The 27,271-nt window shown below is 31.6% G+C and overlaps 1 protein-coding gene across 11 annotated transcripts in view; it reads left to right on the top strand.

Annotated features, from left to right (window-relative positions):
* LOC112703562 (probable leucine-rich repeat receptor-like serine/threonine-protein kinase At3g14840) overlaps positions 1–21,744 on the top strand; it is a 28,134-nt gene extending 6,390 nt beyond the window's left edge. For 5 of the 11 annotated variants that reach the window (XM_025755063.2, XM_025755061.3, XM_025755064.3 and 2 more), the window contains 20 exons: positions 111–182; positions 279–350; positions 5,633–5,704; positions 5,816–5,887; positions 5,987–6,058; positions 7,339–7,410; positions 7,713–7,784; positions 7,870–7,947; positions 8,207–8,281; positions 9,699–9,767; positions 10,140–10,175; positions 10,363–10,403; positions 16,992–17,383; positions 18,323–18,518; positions 18,623–18,760; positions 18,914–19,032; positions 19,170–19,380; positions 20,001–20,238; positions 20,430–20,580; positions 21,156–21,744. In XM_025755063.2, coding sequence (XP_025610848.1) covers positions 111–182; positions 279–350; positions 5,633–5,704; positions 5,816–5,887; positions 5,987–6,058; positions 7,339–7,410; positions 7,713–7,784; positions 7,870–7,947; positions 8,207–8,281; positions 9,699–9,767; positions 10,140–10,175; positions 10,363–10,403; positions 16,992–17,383; positions 18,323–18,518; positions 18,623–18,760; positions 18,914–19,032; positions 19,170–19,380; positions 20,001–20,238; positions 20,430–20,580; positions 21,156–21,524 — 2,617 coding nt within the window. In that variant the 3' untranslated portion in view covers positions 21,525–21,744. The remainder of the gene's footprint in view (positions 1–110; positions 183–278; positions 351–5,632; positions 5,705–5,815; positions 5,888–5,986; positions 6,059–7,338; positions 7,411–7,712; positions 7,785–7,869; positions 7,948–8,206; positions 8,282–9,698; positions 9,768–10,139; positions 10,176–10,362; positions 10,404–16,991; positions 17,384–18,322; positions 18,519–18,622; positions 18,761–18,913; positions 19,033–19,169; positions 19,381–20,000; positions 20,239–20,429; positions 20,581–21,155) is intronic. The other 6 variants (XM_025755062.2, XM_072199722.1, XM_072199720.1 and 3 more) reach the window with 3 other exon arrangements.
* Positions 21,745–27,271: the final 5,527 nt, after the last annotated feature.

Raw genomic sequence — 27,271 nt, 5'->3', positions numbered from 1 at the left:
TATATGACGAGGAAATTTGGAGCGAGCATTAAGTTTTTTTTTTTATTTGATTTCAAGATCACTGATACAAATAACAAAAATCTAATGTCGACGTTAATCTTCTATGACAGATCCTTAGGGGGAAATCGAATAACAGGTTCAATACCAAAAGAGATAGCAAACATTTCTGGTCTCCAAGTTCTGTGAGTCTCTGCTCTTCCACAGCATATAGTTTCATTCAAATTGAGTTTTAATTTGTTGAACTTAATTATCAATAACGTAACTTGAAATGGATATAGTGTTGTTGAGTTTAATCAAATGTCTGGAAACCTTCCTCCTGAGCTTGGGAATCTCTCACAACTTCAAAGACTGTAAGGCCTTTTAATTATTAATTACTTTCCTTTATCTTATATCATCTTCCACATGCATGTGTTAGTTTTTGTTGAGTCTGCAGCGGAATTTTGACTTCTAATAGTTACAAAGTAATATGAAATTGAACACTACTCACAATAATGCACTCGCTATATAAGAAAAGGAAATAAAATAAAATAATAATAATAATATGAAAAGAAGATGTGAGTATATATAGTTGTTATTGTTGATGATATCAATTACAATTCTTGAGACGTATATATAGTATCTCTATGCTATAACTTCAACGAATAGGAATAAAATTCTCCGACAAAAACTCCTTACTAAACATTTTGAGTTCTCTTCTATTAAAACTCAATTTTAATTTTACTTCCTAAAATTACTCTTATCCTTCCTTTATTCTCACAATTCTCCACCTCAGTCACAATTTGAAATCTACTCAAATTTTGGACGATCAAAGTGTGGTATTCATATATGGTTGTGTCAATTTTACAATGACTGCGTACGTGTCCTTGTTCAGGATCAAACCAATCGTAGTTCTTCTATTTCTCCATGTAATGCCTAACATGAAGCAATATTGAGCAATTCCAAACAGTGTTGGAACTTGTTTCCTGACACTACTTTAGTCAACATATCAGCAGGGTTTTCATCTGTGTGTACTTTTATAAGAGAAATGTTACCTTTCTCTATAACATCGCGCACGAAGTGATATCTTACATCAATATGCTTGGTACGAGCATGATGAACCTGATTTTTAGCCAAATGAATTGCACTTTGACTATCACAACTCAGATTCACGCAATCTTGCTTCAACCCCAAATCATCTAGAAGACCCCTTAGCCACAATGCTTCTTTCACCCCTTCTGCTACTGCCATGTACTCAACTTCTGTAGTAGATAGTCCCACTGTAGCTTGTAACATCGATCGCCAACTAACTGGAGCACCTTGTATTTTATATACATAACCAGTCATAGAACGTCTTCTATCTAGATCACCAGCATAATCAGAATCAACAAAGCCGCTGATTTGACATGATTTTCCACTAAAGCATAAACCTGTGTCAATGGTACCCTTCAAGTATCTTAATATCCACTTGACTGCTTCCCAGTGTGCCTTACCCGGGTTTGCCATGAATCTGCTAACAACACTGACTGCCTGTGAAATATCTGGGCGTGTACATACCATAGCATACATTAGGCTACCGACTGCACTAGCATAAGGTACATTTTCCATGTAAGCCTTATCCTCTGCTGTTGTGGGAGATTGTTTACCAGAGAGCCTAAAATGTGGAGCCAACGGCGTTACCACCGATTTAGCATTTTTCATTTCAAACCTTTCAATGACGTGCTCAATGTATCCTCTTTGGCTCAAGAACAATTTTTGGCTTGATCTCTCTCTTTTAATTTCCATGCCTAATATCTTTCGTGCAGCACCCAAGTCTTTTGTTTCAAATTCTTTACCAAGTTGAACCTTTAACATATCTATCTCTACCTTGCTCTTAGAGGCAATAAGCATGTCATCCACATACAATAGAAGATAGATATAATCACCTCCAGGAAGCTTACGAATGTATACACAACAATCATAATTACTTCTGGAAAAACTTTGTTTTAACATAAAGGAGTCAAATCGCTTATACCATTGCCGAGGAGATTGTTTTAATCCATATAGCGATTTCCTCAAGCGACATACCTGACTTTCTTTACCCTCAACCTTGAAACCCTCAGGTTGATACATGTAGATTTCTTCCTCTAAGTCACCGTGCAAGAATGCAGTCTTCACGTCTAGTTGTTCCAACTCAAGATTACTATGAGCGACAAGACTTAAAAGCACCCGTATGGAAGTGTGTTTCACCACAGGAGAAAATATCTCATTGTAATCAACACCTTCTTTCTGTGCAAATCCCTTTGCTACTAACCTAGCTTTGAATCTTGTACCATCTGACTTAGTAGGATCTTCTTTTCTTTTATACACCCACTTACAACCAATTGCAGTCTTTCCCACGGGCAATGGGACCACATCCCATGTCTTGTTCTTATGAAGAGATTGCATCTCTTCCTCCATAGCGACAAACCAACTCTCTCTATCTTTGTCTTTGATAGCCTGTTTGAAGGTGACCGACTCATCATCCTTCACTGAGAGTGCATAATCTACCAGGTTTAGCTGCCCATAATGTCTCAAAGGCTTGTCTGACCCGAACTTCTGAACAAATTTATAATTTCTCTTTGGCCTAGTAGATGCCAAAGAATCCTGCTGCTGCTGTTGTAATGCATGTGCATTTTCTCGCTGAATTTCCTCATGATCAAGTTCATCTTCTGCGTCATCTCGAGTAGCATTAGGATGCTCCACCTGAACATTATTAGAGTCTATTTGTTGGTATTTAGACTCTATCTCCACCACTTGAGTATTTGAAGTTTTTCCAACATCACCATCATCTGGCACCACATCTTTAGACAAAGCTACCATAGATCGTTCATCAAAGGTAACATCCCTGCTAATTACAAACTTAGAATCATTTACACTCCAAAGGCGATAGCCTTGAACCCCTCTTGGATACCCCAAAAAGATTGCCTTCTTAGCTCTATCATCAAGCTTATTATCTTTAACATGATAATAGGCTGTGCATCCAAAGACTCTGAGTTTTTCGTAATCTGCATGTTCCCCTGACCATACCTTATAAGGTGTGTCTCCATCTAGAGAAGAATGTGGGGATCGATTCACTATGTAGCAAGCTGTAGCAATCGATTCTGCCCACCATTCTCTGCCTAACCCAGAATTAGAGCGCATACACCTTGCCTTCTCAAGTAGCGTACGATTCAGTCGTTCGGCAACTCCATTCTGTTGTGGTGTCTCTCTAACTGTCCAGTGTCTTGTAATGCCTTCTCGGTCACAAAACTCCTTGAAAGCCCCATCCGTGTACTCTGTGCCATTATCAGATCGTAGAGTTTTCAGCTTCCTACCTGTTTGGTTTTCAACCATTGCTCTCCATCGCTTAAAAGTATCGAATACCTCATTCTTATGTTTGAGGAAGTAAATCCAAACATACCTGGAATAATCATCAACAAAAGTAACAAAATACCTGGAACCACCCTTGGAAGTAACTTTAGCCGGGCCCCAAACATCAGTATGCACGTAGTCTAACAACCCTCTGCTTTTATGCTTGCTTGTAGAAAACTTCACCCTATGTGCCTTTCCATACACACAATGCTCACAAAATTCCATTTGTGGTTTCTTCATATTCTTCAGCAAACCTTGTCCACAAAGCAATGATAGACCTTTCTCTGACATATGTCCAAGCCGCATGTGCCATATTCTCGTGCAATCTGTTTGATCTCTACTTCGACCGATTCCAACTGCTAACTCACCTATAACTGTTGTCCCCAAAAGGGAATAAAGATTACCATGACGAACTCCTTTCATCACTACCAAAGAACCACGAACAACTTTCAGTACTCCATTTTTCGCAACTATTTTGCAACCATTTTTCTCCAACAAACCTATGGAGATCAGATTTTTCCGCAAGTCTGGAATATGTCTCACATCCTTTAAGGTTCTTACGACACCATCATGCATCTTGATTCTTACAGTACCCAATCCCACAGTTCTACAAGCATGATCATTGCCCATTAAAACTGTGCCACCATTTATGCTTTCATAGGTAGTAAACCACTTCCTATTTGGACACATATGGTGAGAGGCTCCTGAATCAAGAATCCACTTATCGAAAATTTCATAAGATTGTTCTGTCACAGAGTAACAATCTTCCTCATCATTTGAGACGTAGCTTGCTTCTTGCTTTTCTTTTGGGTTGTCGTTGTTCTGTTTCTTGAAAGTTATCTTCTTATTTGGACAATTTGCTTTAAAATGTCCAGCCTCACCACATTTAAAACATGTTCTCTCCGCGTGAGGTCTAGATTTTGTCCTAGACTTTCCACGCTTATTACCTTTTCCTCTTTCATTAGTCCTTCCTCTAGCCGCGAACAATCCTTGTGCTTGATCATTATACTCTCTTCCATTTGAAGATGACATTACACTTGTAGCAACCTTACGTAGATCATCTGCTAAAAGTGATGCCCTCGTCTCATCCATGGTCAGAGTGTCACCCACCAGCATCAATGTCTGCACCAGATTTTCATAGGACTTCGGTAATGAAAGTAACAATATGAGTGCCTGGTCTTCATCATCAACCTTCACATCTATATCCTTTAAGTTTGATATGATCCTGTCGAACTTATTGATATATTCTCGGATTGAGGTGCCTTCCTCCATCTTGCATGTATACAATTTGGATTTTAAGTAGATCCTGTTAGTTAGAGTCTTCGTCATGAAGTTTCTCTCTAACTTTAACCAGACGCCTGCTGCAGTTGCTTCTTCGTTCACCAAGAAAGCAACATCCCTCTCAAGGCATAAGATTATTGCAGCCCGTGCCTCAAGATCTAATTCTTCCCAATCCTCATCTTCCATTCCTTCCGGCTTTTTCTCTTTTCCTGCTAGTGCCTTGTGTAACTTTTGTGATATAAGCAGATTTTTCATCTGCATCCTCCAATAGGAAAAATCATTTTTCCCATTGAACTTCTCGATTTCATATTTGCCTACTTTGACATTACTACTAGTAGAAGCCATTATATTCAAAATTGAATTTTACCACTCAAATAATGAATAATATAATGTTGGCTCTTGATACCAATTGTTGAGTCTGCAGCGGAATTTTGACTTCTAATAGCTACAAAGTAATATGAAATTGAACACTACTCACAATAATGCACTCGCTATATAAGAAAAGGAAATAAAATAAAATAATAATAATAATATGAAAAGAAGATGTGAGTATATATAGTTGTTATTGTTGATGATATCAATTACAATTCTTGAGACGTATATATAGTATCTCTATGCTATAACTTCAACGAATAGGAATAAAATTCTCCGACAAAAACTCCTTACTAAACATTTTGAGTTCTCTTCTATTAAAACTCAATTTTAATTTTACTTCCTAAAATTACTCTTATCCTTCCTTTACTCTTCTATTAAAATTGAGTTTTAATAGAAGAGAACTCAAAATGTTTAGTAAGGAGTTTTTGTCGGAGAATTTTATTCCTATTCGTTGAAGTTATAGCATAGAGATACTATATATACGTCTCAAGAATTGTAATTGATATCATCAACAATAACAACTATATATACTCACAGTTTTGGAATTTACTAATTTTGTTAATTAGTTATTATCCATGTCTTGGTTTCATAATAATAATTTCTGTTTTTATAATTACTAAATATACAGGCAAATCAGCTCAAACAATTTTACCGGAGAGCTTCCTGCAACACTTGCCAAGCTCACTTCATTGCAGATTGTGTAAGCTTCATATATAGTTTTATCAAATTCCCGGGAAAAAATTGTTGTTTTTGTTTCTCAATAATTTATGTTTTTATTTGTTTCATGTGTCCTTATCCTATGTGCATGCAGTCAACTTAGCGACAATCAATTTTCTGGAAAGATACCTGATTTTATTCAAAGTTGGACAAATCTGCAGCAATTGTGTGAACTCTTTATTTTTTTTATTTTATTTATTTCTTCTATTGATTGATAATTAAAAATTTATCTGAATTTGTGTCGATTGGTTATTTATTTTGTTAGAGTAATTCAAGGGAGTGGAGTAAGTGGGCCAATTCCTTCTGGGCTTGCAGTTTTGGGATATTTAAATGACTTGTAAGTATATACCACACGTTATTTTCGTGTAAATTATTATTTTAGTTTCTAATATTTGAGTAAAATTTTAATTTTATTTTTAATATTTAAATATTTTATTTTTATCTTAAATATTTTATTTTGTTCTAGTTTAGTATTTTATTAAAATATTTATTTTAAACATATTTTTTTTTCCATTATCATCTTTTTATAGGTAACAACAATTATAATTGTAGTAGTTATCATCTTTTTAAAAATAAACTAGTGGTTGTAATAATTTGAAAATGAAATTGATAAAAATAGATAATAAAAGGGGAAAAATAATATTTATAAAAAAAATAATTTTGATCATAAGACAAAAATACGATATAATGAAAAAATATAGAATCTAACTTTAGTGTTTAAATTTATAATTTAGGATTTATAATAAAAAAAATTTAGATAAAAAAAATTGATAGATGTTGGTTGAAAAGAATTAGTTATCTAGCATTATTCTAAAATAAAATGTTTAAAACAAAAATAAAAGATTCGAAATATGAGTGACAAAATGTAAATAATTAGGAACTAGTTAGATTGTTAGAAGGAGTTAGACACTGAGCTAAAGTTAGTTAGAAGTTGAGCATTTAATTATGTCAACTATCACTAAAGTCTATTATATAGAAGCAATGTAACTATGTTGATGATTCATTCATTAAATTCACACGTTCACTCAAGAGTGCGAACTTAATCAAAGATTAAAAAAATGTATTCTCTTCTCAGCTTTCTTTGCTCACTATCTTCGGTTAGAAACATAATTAGGATTTAATTCAAATATTAATAAAAATTGAAATAATGTTTTATCTTTAATTTTATATTGTTTTAGTGTTTTTCAAAAACTGTTTATATATGAAAGCTTTAAAGCGAGCCAGGTAAAAAGAGAAAGAAACACCGAGTTATAAGAGAATAGCCCACTCTGTAGTTTATATAATGGAGAAAACAGAGAGAGAAAGTCCTAACTGAAATAACAAACCAATTGCATCTAATTAAGTACAACCCACTCGTCCACTTAAATAAATATAGAAGTTTCAATTCTGCCTTATGTATGCAGTAATCTATTGATTAATAGTAAATCTTTAAATAAAGTTTAGATTCGTGACAAATTAGTTCTTTATCTGTCTACCGTGGACAATAAAAAAAGCTGACGAACTACCTCCCTAAGAAACATTAGTACATTACCCTTTATCATTTATTACTATTCCCTAATAATATAGTATGATCGTGTTTATTGATTTAGTTATGATTCTATTAATGATTTTATGCAGGAGAATAAGTGATCTGAATGGAGCAGAAAGTTCACCTTTTCCTCGACTTAGAAATATGTCAATGAAAAATCTGTGAGTTGATTTTTTTAATCTCTCATAAATGATTAAAAATTAAAAAGTAAATAATTGTAATTTCCAAGATAATAAAAAAATAAAAGAAATTACATTATTTTTAATTTCATGTAAAATTGAATATACATCTTTTTATTTTCATGAAACAATGAAAAATAAAAAAGGAAAAAATTAAAAATCTTTTTTATTGTTTAGTAAATTTTAATTTAATAAGTCAGATAATTAAATTATTTTTTTATAATAATAACTTTTTAAAAAATTTATCCGGTGTATTGGTGCTGTATGTGTCTTTTGTTTGGCAGGATTTTGAGGAGTTGCAATATTAATGGAACCCTGCCTACATATCTTGGGAAGATGACAAGCTTACAAACCTTGTAATTACATACTTTAATATTTTTTATCTTATAATGTTTTAATATTCTTGCGCTTACCAATCCATATATACATTTTTTTTCTCAGAGACCTCAGCTTCAACAAATTAACTGGACCAATTCCCCCTCAGTATGAGAACCTTATCAGACGAATAGTGGCATACATGTAACAAATTTTATCATACTTTTTTTTCCCAAAGTTATTTATTTGGTGCTTATATCCGTAATCCGTTGATGACTTATTGAAAATACACCCTATTTTGGTAGTTGGCACTGTCTAAAAATAAAATTATAAAAATTATTCATGTACTAAAATAAATATAAAAATAAAATAAAATATTTTGGTTATAAAATAAAACTTGTTAAATTTTGTGCTCCTTCAAAAATATAGATTAGTTTCTTGACTCCCCCAAGCCCGAATGCAGGTATTTAACTGGAAACTTTCTCACGGGAGATGTACCTAAGGAATGGATAAATAATGCTAATAAGAAGCACTATTTGTAAGTTCTCTTTCATAAGCTAATTATACAAAAAAATGTTTTGAAGTCAATACGAATTAGCTTAAATTGACCAAAAGTTTTTTTATTATTTTATATTCGTTAATTATTATTATTATTATTATTATGTGAAGATTTTTAGTGATATAGAGAATGGAGTTTGAATTTAGGGTAACACCAAAATAGTTTGAAGTAAAGTTCTCGCAGTATCTATTAAATCAATTATGTAAGAGATTATTTATTTTTGTTTCATAATTACAATATAAAAAGATAGAAAAAAAAGTTTATTGCACTATCATGTATTTTGATTAGGTCATTTAGTGTAATGTGCCTTATATTTAATTTCTATTACAATAATAATAGAATTTTTATTATTATTTTAGAGAAATTATATTTACTAATTTTTTATGATTCTTTTTAATCTTATAAAAAACAAGACACAATCTTCTAACCAAACTTGTTATCAATAAATTAACCTAACTTATATTTTTTTACTAAGTACGTTTCTAATTTAGTAACGAAAATCTTTCGGACTCATGATACAAAATAAAAATTACATCAACATAATTTGACATAATCAATGACTTTAATTTTTTCACGTACACTACAATAAAACAGTATTTTTGTGACATTTTTTTTTAATATTAGGCGACAGTTTTAACCGTCATTAAATATTTTCACGACAGTTAAAAAAACTGTCATGGATTTAAACGTCGCTAGTTGACATAGTGACACTTTTGGACTACCGTTGATAAAGAATGATATTAGCCTTTTTCTTAAAACAAAAAAAGATAAATTAAAAAAGCATGATATTCAATGTAAACAATGAAAAAAAAAATTAAATTTGTGCTCTCACTCTTTGTTTTTAAAGCTTGACAGAATATCCTTTTGTATAAAGGTATTGCTTCAAAAATTGAAGCTTTACTTAGTAACAATTTTTGAACACCAAAGATAGAATTATAGTTGTTTTTTCCTCCAAATTTTGATTTTTTTTTCCTCCTTCGCACTTTGATGAAAATGTTTTGATACCAAGAATAAAAAAGAACCACTTTTTCTTCTTGCTTTTGTACTATACCGGAAATGCTAGTGCTGGACTGAGATGGAGAAAAAATACTTATTGTCCATAAAAAGAACTGATTGGCTTTCGTTTTTTTTTTATTGAGCCGTTCAATTATTACTATATATATGTATAAAAATTAAAAAGAACACTCAACGAATAATATATTTAATCTAATCAAATAATATTTGTCATCATTAAAAATAAAATTATTATTTCTTAAACTCAAAAATAAATATATAATTATAAATATTACCTATATAAAATTATAAATATTAAATTAAATAAAATAATTTTAAATTATTGGCTTCTTGCTAACGTTACCGTTATAATATTTTGACACAAATTTTATTATTTGTATAGAGACATTTCTTATAATAACTTCAGCATTAGTGGGAGCCAAAATAATCAAGGATGTCAAGCTGAAAATACGTAAGAGATCGAGCAGTCATTGCATTATTTATTGTGTCATTATTTTTTATTCCAACTAAGTATTTATTAATAATGTTAATTATACATATAGACTAAAATATTATTATTATTATTATTATTATTATTATTATTATTATTATTATTATTATTTATTTTTCTTTCATTTAGTAAAGTCATTATATTAAAAAACTTAATCTCAATAATTTTCTTTTTTACATAAATACTTGTTTAAAATAATTTAGAATTTTAAAAGTGACACTTATTTAAAATTAGATAGTAATTTTGATAGCAAATTATTAATATCTACGTATGTATGTATAAATAATGTATGTATGTTTGTGAGCAGATATTAACCTTCTTTTATATATCTAGGAACTTATTTGCTAGCTCCTTGACTCGCAATGACACGTAAGTTTGGTATTCTAGAATGCAACACTATTAATCATAGATGTACATATAGCCTTTTCATTTTTTCAATATATATATATATATATATATATATATATATATATATATATTTTATACTGTTTTTATTATGATATATATGAGCCGGTTATTATGTTAACTTACTTTGTCACCTCCATCATTTTTACAGTGGAAAGGTTTCATGTTTGGAAAGCACTGTGTGTTCTAAAAGTAAGTTGTTCTTTTTGGTGAACTTCCTAGAGATGTATGCGTTGAGGTCTCATCACTATTATGTTGCCATTATTAAACAACTACTCTTTCTTATATCCCTTGAATATATGGTTACAAAAGGGAACTTGGAACCACTACTATGCTGTTACAACTTATTCCTAGCTATAACACCCTATATCAAAACTTTGAAAAGCATTTTGTAAATAGAAGTGTCGTTTAATCCATAATATCTATAGTAAATTAACAAAACTGTAGTTTTCTACTAAATGGGTTCTATGAAATTATTAGACAATAAAGTTGTACATTTACTAAAAATTATAAACTTTATTTTAATAATAAATACACTTTTATTTATTTAATTTATTTTTTATTGAACTTAGAGTAGTGTAATGTTTCTTGTTAAATTTAACAAACAATAACACTATACCATAGTATTTGTGTTCTTCGAACATACTCTTAGTCAGTTTAGAACACATCAAAGACAGTTGATAGCAGAATGTAGTAAGTTCTAGAATATTGTTAAGAGTAATTAGTTAGAGAAGTTAGTTATGACAATTAGCACTCTAACTTAATTACTGTAAATACCGTGTAAGGAATCTGTAGAAACGAACTAATCATTTTCACAACTCTCAATAACAATTTTCATAACTTTCAATTCTTTCAAGCTCTCTCTCTTCATTTTGATTGTTCTTCATCTTCTACCTTTTTCTTTCCTCAACTTTTTCACTGTCTCACTGTTTAGTACCCTTCATGGTATCAGAGCACTAAGTTCTGATCAATCATGGCAACAAACATACCATTCATAGTTTCTGAAGCTCAAATGAGCTCAACACCTAATTTCATTTCTTCTCCAATCTCTATGAACCTCGATGAGGACAATTTCTTTTAATAGAAAGATCAAACAGAGTCAACAATCAAAGGCCATCATCTCTTGAGTCACATAACAGGAGAAGATATACCAGATAGTTTTGATGTACTATTTTGCTTAAGTCGTGGTTGTTGGCTTCAATGATAAAATTGTTCACCACGAGGGTGGTAAGGTGTGTATACACAGAAGATCACTTTGCATCTTAGATTAGAGCTAAAATTATACAACTAATGAGTAAATTGAGTAGTATTAAAATATTATTAGAGTTGTTAGTAGTTGGGAGTTAAGTTAGTAATGGCTAGTAGTTAGTAGATGGATATTTATGAGGTTAGTTGAAAATATCTTTATAAATAGCATGACTTTTGTATCGTGTAACAACAATTTCAATCATCAACTTCATATAATATTATCTTCATATATTCTGCTTTTCTCCAAGAAATTTAACATGGTATCAGAGCTATGGTATCCTCCTTGAAGAGGATAAGCCATTAGTTTTTCGGTGAAAAATCACCATGTATCTTCTTCACATTTAAATAATCAGTCCCCATTGTCTTCTTCCTCCCTAATGATAGAATCATCTTCTAACGTAGCACAAGATCCCACTAGCCCTTTCTATATTCATCCTAGTGATCAATCCAACATCTCTCCTTGTCACTCATGTCTTTATTGGCAGTAACTACCACTCTTGGTTTCGATCATTTTCTATGGCCATCATCTCCAAAAATAAATATGACTTTCTTCTCACTGGCTCTATTCTTTCTCCTCTAAACTGATAATCCTTTGTTTTCAATATTGGAGCGTTGCAATAACCTGGTGTTGTCTTGGTTATTTCATTCCCTCTTTCCCTATATTACCCAAAATTATAGTCATTGAGAGCTGAAATGTGCCTTCACGTGCCTCTCAAAGTTTGTTGTCACCGTCATCTCTTCTTCTTTTTCTCTTCTTCTTTTCTCTTCTCTTATTCTTTTTCCCTTTCTCCTTCTTCTTCGGTTAAGAACCACCTCCTGTCTGTACCTTTTCTTCCTCTCTTTATCTATCTGTTCAATCCACTGCTGGTCGTCACAGCGTCCTGTCTCCTTTCTTCTCTCTTCTTTTTCTTCCTGCTCCTTCCTGATTGTCTCACTCTCAAACACAGAGCCAGAGCAGTAGCCTTGTTTCTCCTTTCCGTCATGACTAGAATTGTCGGCCTGCCACGCATGTCTTTCTTCTTTCTCTGCGTCTCGCGCCACACGCCTCTTCCTTTGCGGTGTATGCCTCTTCCTCAACCATCTCATCAAAACTTATCCAAGATGGTGATTATTGATATCTTCCATTCACCAGTTTGCGGGGGCATATTAAAATTTTATTAGAGTTATTAGTAGTTAAGAGTTAAGTTAGTAATGGCTAGTAGTTAGTAGATGAATATTTATGAGGTTAGTTAAAAATATCTTTATAAATAGCATGACTCTTATATCATGTAACAACAATTTCAATGCAACAACTTCATATAATATTATCTTCATATATTCTGCTTTTCTCCAAGAAATTTAACAAGTAACATTCAAATTGGAGGTTCAGTAAATGAATATGTCTTAGCGTTGAAGGAAATGATAGGTGCATTAACATCAGCAGGTGAACCAATGAGAAAAACAGATTATATTAATGCAATTTTTCATGGCTTAACAGGAGAGTGCGCTCCGTTAATCACTTCTGTAGTTTCCAGATCCACAAGTATATTGGAGAGTTAGAGGCATTGCTCCTTGCGCATGAAAGTATGTCAGAGAGGTTTCGAAGGTCAGAGCCACCTATCTTAGCTAATACTGCTCAAAATTCACATAATTACAATATGAGATGATGTTTTTGTGGAGGTTATAAAGGAGGCAGGTTTAATGATCAATTTTCATATGGCTCTGGCTCAAGATCGAAAGGAACTGAAGCACCATTTGAAAATGATGCAAGGTTTGGAGGATATGATGCATAGTTTCGAAAGAAACCTTCCTATGAGAGCCTAAAAGTATTTGGGTACTTGTGTTTTTTACATTTGAGCCCTTACAATAGGCACAAATTGAACTTTCGATCTGCTCCTTGTGTGTTCCTTGGCTATGGCACTACTCACAAGAGTATAAATGCTTAACACAAGAAGGGAAAATCATCTTCACAAGGAATATAATGTTTAATGAAACACATTTTCCTTTCAAGAATGGTGACTTCTTGAATAAGAATCAACACATGTCTATAACTCATCTCACTTCAACTCCCATCATACTAATAATTCTAAAACTATCTCTTTCTGTACTAATAATTTTTGTATTAATTTTTACTACTCCAAATCCAACCTCACATCCCTCACAACCTGCTCTAAGTCAGTTACAATCGGTTCCCTTAAACCACCTTTTATATCCTACTCCACCTCTTACAAACTCAACTGCTGATTTCTCATCTTAGCCATCCCTACCTCATGATTTTAATCCAACATACTCCTTTGCTATCACCAATTCATCTCCAGCCCTCACCCCATTGGCGCCATTAGCTACACCCATCATTGTTCCAATTTCAAACTTTGAAATTGTCTTGCCCTTCTCTGATTCTACACCACAGTAGACCAACACTCATTTGATGATTACCAGGAGTGAAGCTGGTATTTTAAAACCTAGGTTCCTCAATGCAATGCTTGAGATTTGAATTGTTAAGGAAGCTTTGTTGCAATCCCAGTGGAAGGCAACAATGGATGTACAATTTGATGCCTTACAAAGGAACCACACTTGGAAGCTAGTGCCATTACCACCAGGGAAAGATGCTATTGGAAGTAAATAGATGTTTCATGCCAAGTATAACTCTGATGGGATTTTTCAGAAGTATGAAGCATGGTTGGTGGCTCAGGGTTTTTCTCAAAGGTCTGGCTTTGATTTCAATGAGACCTATAGTCCCGTGGTGAAGCCAACTTCTATTCACATTATCTTGTCTATAGCATTAGTGAATTCTTGGTGCATTAAGCAATTTGATGTTAATAATGCATTTTTGCATGGTGATCTTAGTGAGGATGTGTATATGAAGCAGCCTCAAGGCTATTTAGTTGGAGACTCAAATCTAGTTTGTAAACTAACCAAAGTGTTGTATGGCCTAAAGTAGACTCTTCGGGCCTAGTAGAACAAGCTATCCACAGCTCTGAGGCACTTGGGTTTCTCTTCTACAACATCTGATGTCCCTATTTTCAGTAGATTTTGCAAAGGCTTAGTATTATTTGTGCTTGTATATGTTGATGATATCATCATCACTAGGAGCTCAGAAAGAGAGATGGTTGAGGTTACTAAACAGCTGAATGTCAGGTTCTCTTTGAAGGAAATGGGTGATTTGCACCACTTCTTAGGCATTCAAGTAATAAAGGATGCAAATGGAGGGTTGTTGTTGAGTCAGGAGAAGTATGCTACTGATATATTGATCAAGGTTGGCATAAAAGGATGTAGTTCTTGTAAAATTCATTTGCCTTCTTCAATGAAATTCTTAGCTCTTGGTGGTAGTGATTTTGAATATCCAAATCTTTATATGTCTATTGTTGGCAGCCTTCAATACTTGACCATTACAGGGCTTGAGATCTCTTATTGTGTGAGCAAAGCCTCTCAATTTATGCAATCTCTTTTAGATACTTACTGGTAGCTAGTCAAACAAATTTTGAGGTATATTAGTGGTACTTTGAGCTATGGCTTACACTTACACAAGAATAGCATACTTGCTCTTACAGCATATAGTGATTCGGGTAGAGACCCTGATCATAGAAAGTCCATTGGTGGTTTCTGTGTATTCTTGGGCAAGAATCCGGTTTCATGGTCATTTAAGAAGTAGAGTGTAGTGGCCAGGTCTAGCACTGAGGCTGATTATCAAGCCATGGTAGACCTTGTAGCTGATTTCATTTGGGTGAAAAATCTCCTATGTAAGCTCAAGCATGTTGTTTTTGAACCTCCAATGATTTACTGTGACAATTTGAGTGTTGTGTTATTGGCTGCTAATCCAATACTTCACTCAAAGTCCAAGCATTTTGAAACTAATTTACACTTTGCAAGAGACTATGTGATGAAAGGTGTAGCAAAGGTCAATCATGTTCCAAGCTATGTTCCAATGGCTGATGCTTTAACAAAAGCATTACCTTTAACAACTTTTCTTCATTTTCGATCAACTCTTGAAATTACAAATGTAAATCTTGTTGGCTTAAGGCCTTGGGTCACTGAAGTGGCAGAATCTATAGGTAGTGACGATTGTGTGATGGAAGATAAGGAAGAGGTAGAAAGCAGGGTGCATGATAGCAATGATGGCAAATAAGGAAGAGGTAGAAGGCAGGGTGCATGATAGTAGAATGTAGTAAGTTCTAGAATATTATTAAGAGTGATTAGTTAGAGAAGTTAGTTAAGAGTTAGTTATGATAGTTAGCACTCTAACTTACTATAAATACCTTATGAGGGATCTGCTGGAAACAAACTAATCATTTTCACAACTCTCAATAACAATTTTCACAACTCTCAATTCTCTCAAGCTCTCTTTCTCTCTCTTCATCTCAATTGTTCTTCATCCTCTATCTTTTTTCTTCCCTCAACTTTTTCATTGTCTGGTACCTTTCAGCAGTGTCGAATTCTAATCATTCCAAAATTTGATACATCGATGGTAACCTATTTTATTATGTCATTATCATTTGCACCATTTTTTAAATACTTTTATGTATATATTTCATTTTCATTTGTGAGTTTGTAAGATCTGGGATCTACTTTTGTCCTTCAAAACTAATCTTTCATATGTACTTTTATATTTACGAAATTTGGTGTGCACTTTTGTCCACGCTAAAATCTTTCATGTATACTTTTGCCATTTACTCTATAAAAGTGAATATAACGAAAAGAAAAAAAAACTGCGACTATATCACTCCTCCCAAAAGCTTAAGCGGATTAGAAAAGATAATATGAATGGTTATATCTCTAATACTCCCCCTTAAGAAATAGTCTATTTTAGGTTTGTTTGAATTTTTGCATAAATCTTTTTCTCTTTTTAATCCTATGCTATTTTTTTCACTTTTGAACTTCACCAAGAATCAGACTCTACACTTTTTGAATATAAAGCTCCGATACGTATAATCATAACAAAAAAAAGTAATATGAATGATTATCTCTCTAATAAAAACAATAACTATACACTCTTTTCTAATAAAAAATGAAAGTGTATACTTTAAAACAATAAAAAAGTAGAACAAATATTAGTTCTCTCTTAAAGTTACATATTTCTCTCATTTCTCTTACCTGATTATCTTCATTCTTAAAGCCTCACCTCTATTCTCTTTAGCTTAGCATATATGCTACTAGAAAAATTATTTTTATTGGTTATTTATTTTGATTTTAGTGTCAATAAAAATAGTCACTGATATATTTATCTCCAATTGGACATTAATTATTATGTTTTATGGCTAAAAGATTTTAATGGCAGTTATATAATTGCTAGTAATGACCTTTTTAATAACCGCAAAAGTATATAATTACCGTTATGACAAATGTAAAACAACAAATATATAATTGAAGCAAAGATATAAGTTAAATAAGATATAGAGTGGTTAAATTTTGTTGCCACTAAAAATAATTTTTGTTTTAGTAACAAGTACCTTTCATGATCCAATTCTAAAATGTTATATATACATGGATCTAATTGATTTAATTGATTTTGCTAATTGATATGGCTCTTATAATTTCTGCTTGTTGTGGTGGCAGTGTCAAACTCTTTCCATATAAATTGTGGTGGAGGAAAGGTAACAACAGAAAATGGAAAGATGTTTGATGATGACTCAGATGAAGGAGGAGCAGCTAAGTTCTATCACAATGAAAATACAAATTGGGCGTTCAGTAGTACCGGTAACTTCTTGGAAAGTACAATTATTACTTCGAGCTACATTCCTTCTATTGTGTCTAATAAGCTCTCTATAAAAAACAATAATGATATTGAGCTATACACCAATGCACGTGCATCTCCTATTTCTTTGACTTATTATGGATTTTGCCTTGGAAATGGAAACTACAATGTGGATCTGCATTTCGCTGAGATCGTGTTTATTGATGAAACATATAAGAGCCTTGGAAGGCGCATATTTGATATCTACATTCAGGTACATTTCCAACATCAGGATCTACATACTACCATATTATGTTATGAATCGTGTCTTCAAAAAGTTTAAATATATTACTTAAAATGTCATAAATAATTTTTATATTTAATTGGATAATTTTATTGATCTTTATTTTTACTATACATAAAATATTTAATTATGTAAATCGCATAATAAAATAGTCATATACACTACACCAACTTCGGTGAATAGCGGCAAATTTTTGGCGGAGCAGCTTTTGATAACTTCTGTTAAACCCTATTTAGGATTAGGATTTAGTGGCAGTTATTGCATTGAAAAATGACAAATGCTGTCAAATCCATTTTATTCTGTGGAAGTTTTGTATAAACTGTTGCTAAAGGAGAGTATATCATTGTGTTAAAACATTTATTCTAATACTGCTACTATTTTCTGTGATCTTTGTAGCATGTCAACACACTCATTCTAATACAAGTTAATTAATTTGTTTGTAAATAATTTTTTAATATTTTTTTCACAAAATAAATAATTGTCTAAAGTCATGCATTATGACTTTTTTTATAGCTAGTTTTTTTTATAGAAAAATAGTTAGTTTTTTGAATTATATATATAGGTCATTTTAGTAAGTCTATATTATGGTGGCGGTAGTATTTGAGAAAGTGTTGTTAAAATTAAAATAATATTTTTTTATTATTTAGCAATACTTTTTAAAAATGTTGCTAAAAAAGTGTTACTAAAATGTGAAAAAATGTGATTTTAATTTTAAAAACATTTACATAATCACTATAACTACTATAATCATAGATATACTAAAATCTACTTCTCTCTTTCTTTATATATATATATATATATATATATATATATATATATATATATATATATATATTAATGATTTTTATTTTGTTATAATGATGATGATGATGATGACTTGACAATGAGATTGAAATTGAAATGTTGTAGGGAAACCTAGTGCAAAAGAACTTTAACATTGCAGAAGAAGCAGGAGGCCTTGGTAAGAAAGTTATAAAATCGTTTAATGCAAGTGTGATTAATGGTACTTTAGAGATTCGCCTTTACTGGGCTGGCAAAGGAACAACTGCAATCCCAAAAAAATCAATTTATGGACCTCTTATATCAGCCATATCTATCTATCGTGGTAGGTTTCTAGATAAGAAATATTATAATAATCTTGATATTATAATATAGTTTTTTATTCAAGTTCTTTAAAGTCAAAGATAATTATGCATGCCAACTTTTAAGCTTCCCCAGATCATGGAAGTAGAATATCAGCAGCTGTTGTCGTTGGAATTGTTGTTGCCGTGGCAATTATTATTGTCTTGATATTTGCCATATTTTGGTGGAAAGGCTGTTTAGGAAAGAAAAATTCTTCTACAAAAGGTAATTATTTGAAAAAGGAATAATTACTTTGTTAGTAAATAATCTTTTATTTATTTTTTTCACAAAATAAATAATTGTCTAAAGTCACGCATTATAACATTTTTTATAGTTGGCAACGGTTTATTTACTATTTTTGTTTGTTTCAATTTACAGAATTAAATAATTTAGAGTTGCAAACCGGTATATTTTCTATACGACAAATAAAAACAGCAACAAATAATTTTGATATCGTCAACAAGATTGGAGAAGGAGGATTTGGTTCTGTGTATAAGGTATTTTTACAATATATAAATATTAAAAATTTTGTATTGTTTATTTATATTTTCACATTCTATCTGGTTTTGAAAATCCTTTAGCAACATTATTATATTCTAAAAACTACATCCTATTATATTCTTCGAAAATACAGGGTGAGTTACCTAATGGTACAAAAATCGCAGTCAAGCAACTTTCTTCAAAATCGAAACAAGGGAATCGAGAGTTCTTAAATGAAATAGGCATGATTTCTGCTTTACAACATTCATGTCTGGTTAAACTCTATGGATGTTGTGTCGAGGGAGATCAGTTATTTTTGGTATATGAATACATGCAAAATAATAGCCTTGCTCATGCTTTATTTGGTAATCTCTCTCTTTTAATAAAGTAGTCTTACTTACGTAAATGATTAATTATATGGGTAAATAGTCAAATTTATTCTTGAAAAGATCATTCATATTTTAAATTGGTATTCGAAGAATTTTTTTAATTAAATTCGTCCTTTAAAGATTTTAAATTAGTTATATTAATCTTTCTGGCACTTTTATTGCTAACGGCGTCAAAATTTGTCAATGTGACACGTTAAGTGACACCACAATGACTACAGTATGCACCTGGCAATCCTAATTGACTGCTAATATGATAAATTTATGCAATAAGATCAAATAAGCTCCAATTGGGGAGGACTTTAAGGCATTGAAATTCTTCAACTTGGGTTTGATTTGATTTAATTTTATAAACTTATCATGTTAGCACCCAATTAGGACGGTGAAGTACGTGCTGTGCAAACTCTGACGCCACGAGCAATAGAAGTGACCGAAGGACTAATATAACCAACTTAAAATTTTGGAAAGACGAATTTGATTAAAAAAATCTTTCAAGGACTATTTTAGAGAACATACAATTTTTTAGAGACTAATTTGACTACTTACTCTTAATTATATTATATGGTATCATTTAATATAATTTTAATGATTTTCAAAAGGCCGTGAAGAAAACCAAATAAAATTGGATTGGCAAACAAGACACAAAATTTGTGTTGGTATCGCTCGAGGATTAACATACCTCCATGAAGAGTCAAGAGTGAAAGTGGTTCATAGGGATATCAAAGCAACTAATATCTTACTTGACAAAGATCTCAACCCTAAAATATCAGATTTTGGTTTGGCTAAACTTGATGAAGAGGACAATACCCATATTAGCACTCGAATAGCTGGAACATTGTGAGATTCTTGACTTTTTTCTTGTGCAAAGTTAATTAGTAAATAACATTTACCCATAGCTTGAAATAAGGATATACTAATGCATCTTCAATTATTTAACAATTCTTTTAAGGAAAATGAGATTTAGCATCTACATTTGTCAAGTTATAAAGTTAGTATATTTTATAATTCTTTTTCAATTTATTATATAGTGGATATATGGCTCCAGAATATGCTATGTATGGTCAGTTAACCGATAAAGCAGACGTATATAGTTTTGGAATTGTTGCATTAGAAATCGTGAGCGGAAGAAACAATACAACCAATCGACAAAATGAAGGGGCATTCGTTTTACTTGATTGGGTAAGTCTATTTCATCTTGATGATCACATACTCAAATATTCCTAGTGGCTTTCATAAGATTATGGATCTATTTGGTATGAATAATCTTGTTTGTTACAAGAATAATGTGTGGAAGAATAAATTTAGATCTCGTAGTAACGAATAGATAATTAACACTAAAAACTGTTAAATATAATAGTTATATATTTTGCATTATAATCGTGCATATAAAACCTAACAATTGTGATTTATTCATTTTGCTTTAATAGATAACCTCTTCTCTCATTTTTGAGTGTTCTTTGTAAAAATTTCTTCTATACAATATTTTAATAAAATTTTACAATTATATATCTAAACAAAATAATTTTTGAATTCTACATTTTATTCTACTTTTAAAAAAGTGTTTTTTATACTTGTTTGCAAGATACACTTAAAGGATAAACAAGAAAAACGAAAATTTAATAGAGACACAATTGGTGTAATTGTCATTATTTAATTTTAATATATTAAAATTTCTAAATATTTCTATTCTTGCTTGTTTAGTTTTGAAAATTAGCTTATTGATTTAGAAATAAACTAATCATTTCCTATATTAGGCACGTTTGCTGAGAGAGAAAGGTGATATAATGGAAATAGTTGACAGAAGATTATTGGATTCAAACTTGAAGAAAGAGGAAGTGATGGTAATGATCAATGTTGCTTTCTTATGCACTAATGTGTCTCCAACACTTAGGCCTACTATGTCTTCAGTGGTAAACATGCTTGAAGGCAAAAGCATTGTTCCAAAACTAGTTTCAGAGTCATTAAATGAGAAGAAATTAGAAGCATTAACAATGTATTATAACCAAGATGACCAAAGTACCACAACAATAATGGAGATGCCTTTGACTGCTTCATCTACTTCTACAGCACAAGATTTGTATGCAATTCACCTAGACTCTTCTTACTTTGAGAGTAGAAATTAGAATATAAGTTACATAAACTATATATACATCTATCCCAAAATCCTAACTGATTGATGACTACTTTTCTCAATTGTAATTTGTAAATTGCTACATAAAAGCTATTAGTTTCAAACTAAAACTAGTAAAGTACTAAAACTTTTAAGCTAAAGGCAGTTTTCGTGTATGTAATTTGATTGTGATGCTATGGCAAAAATATAATATTAAAAAGTTTAATGATTAATTGTACGTGTAATTTTACATCGAAAATGTTTGGGGATTATAGGGAGACAAAATTTGCATTTTTAACTTTTTTTTAATGCATTCATTTTTTTTATTTTGTATTTCTTATTATTGTTAAAATAATTGAGTAATTTAAATATAATAAATATATAATTGTAAATACTACATATATAAAATTATGAATATTAAGTTTAAAATAATTTTGTATTACTATCTTTCTAACATTATTCTTTTACATATATATCAACTAGAATATTGCAACTATAATGGTTTGATATGCATATTCTATACCCATTTTGAATTTTAAATATAGTACTATTTTTCAGTAAAGCCTCAAAGTAGTTTTAAATTTGATATTGTATGTGTACTAACATCATCATTGATATTCAAATTGCCACTACAAGAAACATCGTTAAAATCGACGGCTAAGCCATCGATAATATTAAAAATCGACAGCAAAATGAACAGCAGAGGTGGTAGCTATTAAGTTTGTCGATTTTACAAAATTCTAATAAAATTGACGGCTTGACTCGCCATCGATAATAATTTAATAAAATCGATAATATTTCCGTCTATAATATGAGTTTCAAAATTTTACTTTCTTAATAAAATCAACAATGTTGCCGTCGATATTTATTATATAAAATCGGCGATATTTCTGTCGATATTTGATTCAATAAAATCGACAATATTTTCGTCTATAATATGAGTTTGTGAATTTTACCCGTTTAATAAAATCGACAATGTCTTTATCGATATTTGATTTAATAAAATCGACTCAATGGCCGTTGATTTTATTTGTCTATTTTAAATTTAAAAAGCGACAACGCTACCGTCGATTTTAATAGCTATATTTTTTAATTTTTTCTATTTGAAAAATAATAAATAATTAATGCAAATAAACTTTTAAATAGCATATAAATAATATTTTATATAAATTTTAATTACTTGAAATGGGATCATAAATTCATATAACTAATATTTTATGTACGTTATATGAATTTTACAAATAGGAATTGATAGACATGATCTAGCAGCTTCTGCGAAATTCATAAATTCACAAATGAAATCAGAACTGCAACTTAGCCGAAATTTACATGGTAGTTCAGGTTGCATTCCAGAAAATAAAGTGCGACTTTGAATCAATGATGAGAAATTCAACATAATATGTAACTATCAATATAATATGAATTTGTTGATTTTCTCATTAACTAAGCATAGATGAATCCAAGAATAAAGAGGCACCTTGAAACCTTCCAAGAATCTGCAATGACTTTGCCTTGAGCAAACCAGCTTCAAGAAGTAGACTAAAAGCATGAATGGACATAGGAGGCGCTGCATCACTCAGTGAACGGCGTCTATTCATATTCCGTTCACATCTTCTAGATATAGAAATTTTCATCTTTGGAGCAACAGCAGCAATGTCTATTCCTTCAAATACATGAAGTGCAGCTTCAAAATTACCCTTCTGATATTCAAGGCTTCCTAGTAAAGCTCTAGCAAGGCACTTGTATCTATTCCTTCATAAAAAACTACATTATTGGATATCACCACTTTGCCTTGTGTAGTAAGGCAATTGTAACCTTTGTGAATTATATTGTAACCCAGAAATACACAGCGTGCTAACTTAAATTCCAAGTTGTGCATATTGTATGGCCTTAGATGTGAAAAACACAGACAACCAAACACCTTTAGACTTGTATAGTCAAACTTCTTTTCAAACAACTTGTCAATGGGTGACTAATCTTACAGTACTTTAGTTGGCAGCCTGTTTATCAAGTGTACTATTGTCATAAAAGCCTCCCCCAATACTTGATTGGCATCCCATCTATTATAGGCATTGTCAGGCTTTTCTCCACCACAGGCCTGTGTTTTCTCTCAACACTGCCGTTTTGCTGGTGCTCATATGGGCAAGAAAATGTGTGTACAACACCTTGCACATGTAAATTGGTGTTTGGTTATCTATATTTTCTCTCAGCACCGCCGTTTTGCTGGTGCTTGTGTGGGCAGGAAAATCTGTATACAACACCTTGCACCTGTAAATCTGTATCCAAACTTACATATTTAGCAAAATTATCAAACTGAAGCATCTTGACTTTAGTGTTCAATTACAACTCAATCATTTGTTAAAAATATTTAAAAACTAATTTGATTTGAGAGTGAGTTTTGATAAGGTATAACCAAGTGTATTTACTATAAGTATCAATGAAGTTGTTAAAATAAAATTTTCCATTCAAATTAGAAATAGGGGCAGGGCCCAGATATCTGTGTAAACTAATTCCAAGCAAGGGAGCAGTGTATAAAGTATTTGGAGGAGGATAGGAAAGATTGTGAGACTTTCCAATGCAACAAGATTCACAAAGGTTCTTATTTAAAGAAACAACATATTACAATATTTTAAGATAGAAGAGAAAACATTATTTGCAACATGACCTAATCTATTGTGTCACAAGAAAAACTGATCAATAGTGGACACAATTGAAACAAAGGCAGTTGAGTTATTTGATGGAGTGAAATTGAGAAACTTGTACATTCTCTTTTCAACCTCTCCATGTATGACAATCTCTTTAGTTCCGTGAGATTTTACACAACAACCATAAGAATAGAACTCAAAATAGACATTGTTACCACAACAGAATTTATACACACTGAGTAAATTCTTTGTGATATTTGAGACATGAAGTAGCTTATGCAACAAGAACTCTATATTACTCAAATCAGTTTTGAAATAAGTCTATCCACAAGGTTAAATTGCAAACCTGATCCGTTTCCTACAATCACTTAACATAATTCTCTCTTTTCATCAAATTATGTTGGTCTGAAGTCATGTGATGTGTTGCACCCGAATCTGAATACCAACTCTGGTCTTGCTGTGTTGCAGGTGTAGTCAGTACATTGCTTAGGTTTGCTTTGGGTTCTTGAAGTGGCTGTGAATTCAATCTTCCATATTGAGTTCTTGAACTTTTGCTTCTTTCATATATGTACCAGCACGTCTTTGTAGTGTATCCAAGCTTATCACACACTTGGCAAATAGGTCTGTCACTATTGAACATTCTTATGTCATTATATTGCTGCTGCCTTTCGATACTCATGAACTGTAGCGACCTTCAGTTTTAAAAATATAAATGTAAATAAGTTATAATTTATTTTATAAAATTAAAATTCCTTATTTTTAGAAAAATTATTTTTATTATCAGTAATTGAACTAATTTTATAATAATTTTAATTTAATCAAATTCATATTATTATTATTATTATTATTATTATTATTATTATTATTATTATTATTATTATAAACATTGTAAATAATTGCCGTAAGTATTAAATTGCATTATAAGTTTATATATATTATATTCATTGCATTACTATTATTACGTTTATTATTATTATTACATGATCATCATTACTATTCTAGTATTATTATTACTATTATTAATTATGAAGCATGAAAATCAAAGGCGGTTTATATTTCTCATTAAGTTAGATATGTATTATCATTATCATTGTGCACATATATATAAAATGTATTTATCTAATAAAGAAAGCTAAAGGCAGCTTACTAATTAATCATGCATATATAAATGATTAGCATATGTGGGAGAGAAAAAGAAAAAGAAAACGGGAGAGAGAAAAATGTAACCGCGAAAGACTATAAATCCCACCAAACTTTCGACTTCGATTTCTTGCAATCCGTAACTCCAATAAAAAATCTAATCCGGTAAAAGTATTCGTATCCTCCTTTTCTACACGTTGGCACCACTTTTGACCGGTAGAAGTTGACGGTGACGTAGCTCCTTTACCCCTTGAGTTTAACCAACTGGAGTTTTAGGAGGCATAGACAATTCTGGACATTTTTTTCTTCGATAGCTCATTCAGAAAGCTTCTCCGGAGCTTTGAATATTTTGATTCCGTACGAAGGTATGGTTTTGGTTTCTCGTAGTTAATGTTTAATGTCACGTGAAAATTTAGGCTAGGAGACCTTAAGATAGGAATGAAATGAATAAATAATTGATGGATTGTGTATATGGTATAAAATGTGAGGTTTAGCTGTTGTCAATAATTTGCTGTTGAAGTTGGTCAGTTTGGAAAAAGATTTAATATTGGTATTTGTTTGATTTTGAAATAATTTGTTACTGGAAATGATTTGAGTGACTGAGAGGTGTGTGGTTTGATAGTTGGGACCTTTGAAGGGTGGCAAAAATTTGAGTCTTAGAGGAGATATTGCCAAAATTTCTATAAGAATTGGAGTTTTGATTTGAGGTATTATTTTAAAAGGGAAAGAGATTATTATGTGGCTTGTATATTTGAGACTATTTGTTGACCCTCTCTTGCAAGATGTAACCGGGCACTTTAACTCCCCGGATTCCCCCATGGGCATGCATATATATATATATTGAATATTATATTTGAGCTTGGAGTTTGACTCCATAGAATATTATTGAGCTTGGAGTTTAACTCCATGGAATACTATATTATTGAGCTTGGAGTGTGACTTCATGGAATATTATATTTGAGCTTGGAGTTTGACTCGATGGAATATTATTGAGCTTGGGGATGCGCGCACAGAGGGACTGTTCAATGGTTAACTACCAAGACATGTCGGGTTGGCTGTATAACCGACAGATGAGACTCATCAGCCATAGGATAGGCATACATCATATGTATTTGTCTGTTTGCTTGAGTGTGCATTGTTTTGGTTTGCTTAACTGTTTAATTCTGCTTATCCACTACTTGTTCTACTTGCTGTAAATGCTTCTCTATCTGTGTTTTTCTTGCTTGAACTGTATGTGTATGTTTTTTGAGAAATCCCTATTGACGAAGGTGTGAGGGAAGAGGGATGTTCCACTAGTGATTCGGAGGATTGGAGGAGATAGAACGTGAAGTATTAGGTTAAAGTTAGATTCAGAACTAGAATACCTTAGACAACTTACCTAATTTCTGGTTTAGTTGAATCCTTAAGCTGAAATCTGACTGTCGAAGTTCTAGGAATGCCTCTGGCTTTTTCCGGGACCTTTTATATTAAATATGCGGGAACCTTACCATACTGAGAACCTCCGGTTCTCATTCCATACTATGTTGTTATTTTTCAGATGCAGGTCGAGAGGTATCTCATTAGGCGTCTGGACACCTGAAGCGAAGTGGTTACTGGGTTATTTTGTTGTGCAGTGATGTATATATATGTACTTAACTTTCTCTCCGCATAACTTATTCTTTTGATCCTCTTAGAGGTTTATGGAGAGGCAGGATTTTGTTTATGTACATTTTGGGTTTTGGATATGTATATATATATATATATATATATATATATATATATATATATGTATGTATATATGTAAATATTTTTTGGCCAGCCTTGACTTTGCAGACTGAGTTAGGAGCTTGTTATTTTATACCCTTTGGCTTTCTATTCCTACTTTTATTACCTTACGTTTGATAGTTATAGTTTTTCCCACACACAAGTTGTTCCGTTTCCGGAGCGTGGCGCTTTTCATTATGCGATTTTGCTTTACCCATTTTTCAAGGCTCCT

Source organism: Arachis hypogaea, chromosome 7 (assembly GCF_003086295.3).
Source record: "Arachis hypogaea cultivar Tifrunner chromosome 7, arahy.Tifrunner.gnm2.J5K5, whole genome shotgun sequence".
NCBI lineage: Eukaryota > Viridiplantae > Streptophyta > Magnoliopsida > Fabales > Fabaceae > Arachis > Arachis hypogaea.
This window is presented reverse-complemented; position numbering and strand designations above follow the sequence as displayed.